We start from the raw sequence: 2,939 nt of genomic DNA on the forward strand, positions 1-2,939 counted from the left end.
TCTACATACTCTGGCTTCGGTTTGAATCCAGGCCTGCAGGCACAGTAGTAGGAGCCGGGGGTGTTAAAGCACTCGTGTTCACAAGGAGCTTTAGCACACTCATTCACGTCCAGACATTTGTAAGGATCTTCCGATATCTCGTAACCTCTAGGACAGCTGCGGAAAGACGTTTATGGGGATTAGTATTACATTATTGGGGATTTATAATTTTATTGTTTTGTTATCTTTAGGTTCGTTATCAAGGTCGTTATCAGTGTCGTATTTGGTGTTATCACTGTCGTAATTTTCTCCCTAATCATTGTTAATATTCATTGTCATAATCTTTACTAACAGCATTGATTGCATATACTTATATTACATTATTTCTAGATTGTATGTTTTCCAGATTTTTTCCCGTGTTTTACATACTCACCACACTTATATGAATAATTATTCTTATGAATTATGAAACTATGAAACTGTAACTGTCAACAGAAGTTTATAAAAATAACAACAAATCATTAATTATTATTATCAAATAAAATAAATGTAATAACAGTAATACAGTAATGTTGCATAAGCGTAACACATATGGCAACGACCAACTGCAATCCGAGGGACCTACGTGCACAGGAACGACCCTTCTCTGTTGACGCAGGTATGAGAGCATCCTCCGTTGGCGACAGAACACTCGTCTATATCTTCACAAGAAGTGCCATCGCTAAGTAAGGCGGTATCCGGTTGGGCACTCGCACCTGGTGACAGACGATTATGTGTTTAGAGCAATAAATGAATGGATAGATGGAGAGACTGTTGGGTTAATGCTACGGATCCCAAGAACGCTTAATGCTGTTTATTTTGTGTATAAGTTTAAGTATAGAAAAAAATGAGTGAATGGCTAGGTGGATACACACTTGGATCAACGCTGGTAACGTTTTTCGCTTCATTTGTATTGGGAATGGGTTCATTGCGTACCTGTAGGAGCCTCGTGTGTTGTGGCACTCATGGCTACATCCTCCATTGTCGATGGCACACTCGTCCTCGTCCTTGCACGTGAGCTTGTCCCCACTGAGTGCCATCCCGAACGGGCAGTGGCACTCATAACTCCCTTCTTTGTTCACACATTTGTAGCTGCACGAGCCGTTGTCTTCCTGGCACTCGTCTATATCAACGCAGGTGTGATTGTCCGCCGCCAGTGCGAAGCCGGTGGGACAGAGGCACGTGTAGTGGCCCTTGTGGTTGGCGCACTGATGAGAGCATCCGCCGTTCTCGGTGCCACACTCGTCCACGTCCAGGCAGGTGAGCTTGTCGACGCCGAGGTTCAGGCCCTTGGGGCACTTGCACCTGTGGGAGCCCTTTTTGTTGCGGCAGACGTGCGAGCAGCCGCCGTTGTTCGTGAGGCACTCGTTCACGTCCTCGCAGGTGTGCAGGTCCTCCCCGAGGGCGAAGCCGGGCGGGCAGCTGCAGGTGTAATTGCCGAGCAGATTCTGGCAGTCGTGAGAGCAGCCGCCGTTGTCGTCCCCGCACTCGTTCAGATCGGCGCAGGTGACGTTGTCGTCCTGCAGCAGGAGGCCTTCCAAGCATGCGCAGTGGTAGCTCCCGATCTGGTTGACGCAGCGGTGGGTGCAGCCGCCGTTGTCCTGCTGGCATTCGTCCACGTCTACGCAGCGAGTGGAGTCCACCAGCTGGAAGCCGTCGGGGCAAGAACACACGAAGGACCCGTCGGTGTTGGTGCACGTGTCCGAGCAGCCGCCGCCGTCGATGGTACACTCGTTGACATCCCAGCAGGTGCGGTTGTCCTTGCCCAGCCAGTACCCTTCCGGGCAAGAGCATTTGTAGCCTCCGTCGCTGTTGTGGCACGTGTGGCTGCATCCTCCGTTGTCTTCGGAACACTCGTTCATGTCGACGCACTTTTTCCAGATGACTTCGTTGTAGATGTCGAAATCGACGGGTTTGTCATTGTAGTAATCGTAGTAGTCATCGGGTATGTCGAGGACCCATCCCTCGGGGCACTCGCATTCGTACGTGCCCTCGAGGTTGATGCAGACGTGGCTGCAGCCGCCGTTATCCTTGAGGCACTCGTCCACATCCTCGCACGGGGACTCCTGTGTGCTGTTACCAGTTCCTTCAGGCAGCCTCATCCCTTCAGGACATACACACTCTCTTCCTCCCTCGGTGTTCACGCAGAAGTGGCTACATCCACCGTTATCCACCTCGCACTCGTCCAGATCCACACACTCGAACTCTGACTCGGTGCCATCATCTTCCGTCTTGAAGGAGAATCCATCGGGGCACTGGCACTCGTAGCCTCCCTCGAGGTTACTGCAGATGTGACTGCAGTTGCCGTTCTTGTCCTCGCACTCGTCCACGTCGACGCAGACGTGCTTCCTCTCGTAGGCCGTTCCCTCGTGCAGTTTCTCCATCCCCGAGGGGCATTGGCACTTGTAACCTCCCTCGAAGTTGTGGCAGAGGTGCGTGCAGCCTCCGTTCTCGTTCGCGCACTCGTCCTCGTCGACGCAGGTGTGGTCATCGGCGTCGAGGTGGAAGCCGGGCGGGCAGTGGCAGACGTACGACCCGTTGCGGTTGGTGCAGAAGTGGGAGCAGCCGGTGTCGGAGCCGCACTCGTCGATATCAAGGCACGTGTGGTTGTCCGACGATATCTCGAAGCCTTCGTGGCAAACGCACTCGTACGAACCGGGGACGTTGATGCAGTCATGCTGGCACTTGGACAGTTGCAGCTGGCACTCGTCCACGTCAGTGCAGTGGAAGTCATCCTCGAGCTCGTACCCAGGCAGACAGGAGCACGAAAAGGAACCCTTTGTGTTGGTACACTCCTGCCGGGGAAAGTCACGTGTTGGGAGAGAGGCATTTGCAATATCAACATGTGTTTAGATGGATTTTACAAGAATAGTCAGAGTGAAACAATACAAGAAAAATAACTACCAACCAATAAATATTTT

General features: G+C 51.7%; 1 protein-coding gene across 1 annotated transcript in view; it reads right to left on the reverse strand.

Moving 5' to 3' along the window:
* The window catches only part of LOC119588243 (fibrillin-3-like), a gene marked incomplete at its 5' end in the record, with an annotated part of 37,181 nt that overhangs the window by 24,756 nt on the left and 9,486 nt on the right, over nt 1–2,939 (reverse strand). The window contains 4 exon segments of the mRNA XM_037936939.1: nt 10–156; nt 605–734; nt 955–959; nt 961–2,816. Coding sequence (XP_037792867.1) covers nt 10–156; nt 605–734; nt 955–959; nt 961–2,816 — 2,138 coding nt within the window.

Source organism: Penaeus monodon, chromosome 23 (genome assembly GCF_015228065.2).
Source record: "Penaeus monodon isolate SGIC_2016 chromosome 23, NSTDA_Pmon_1, whole genome shotgun sequence".
NCBI classification, from domain to species: domain Eukaryota; kingdom Metazoa; phylum Arthropoda; class Malacostraca; order Decapoda; family Penaeidae; genus Penaeus; species Penaeus monodon.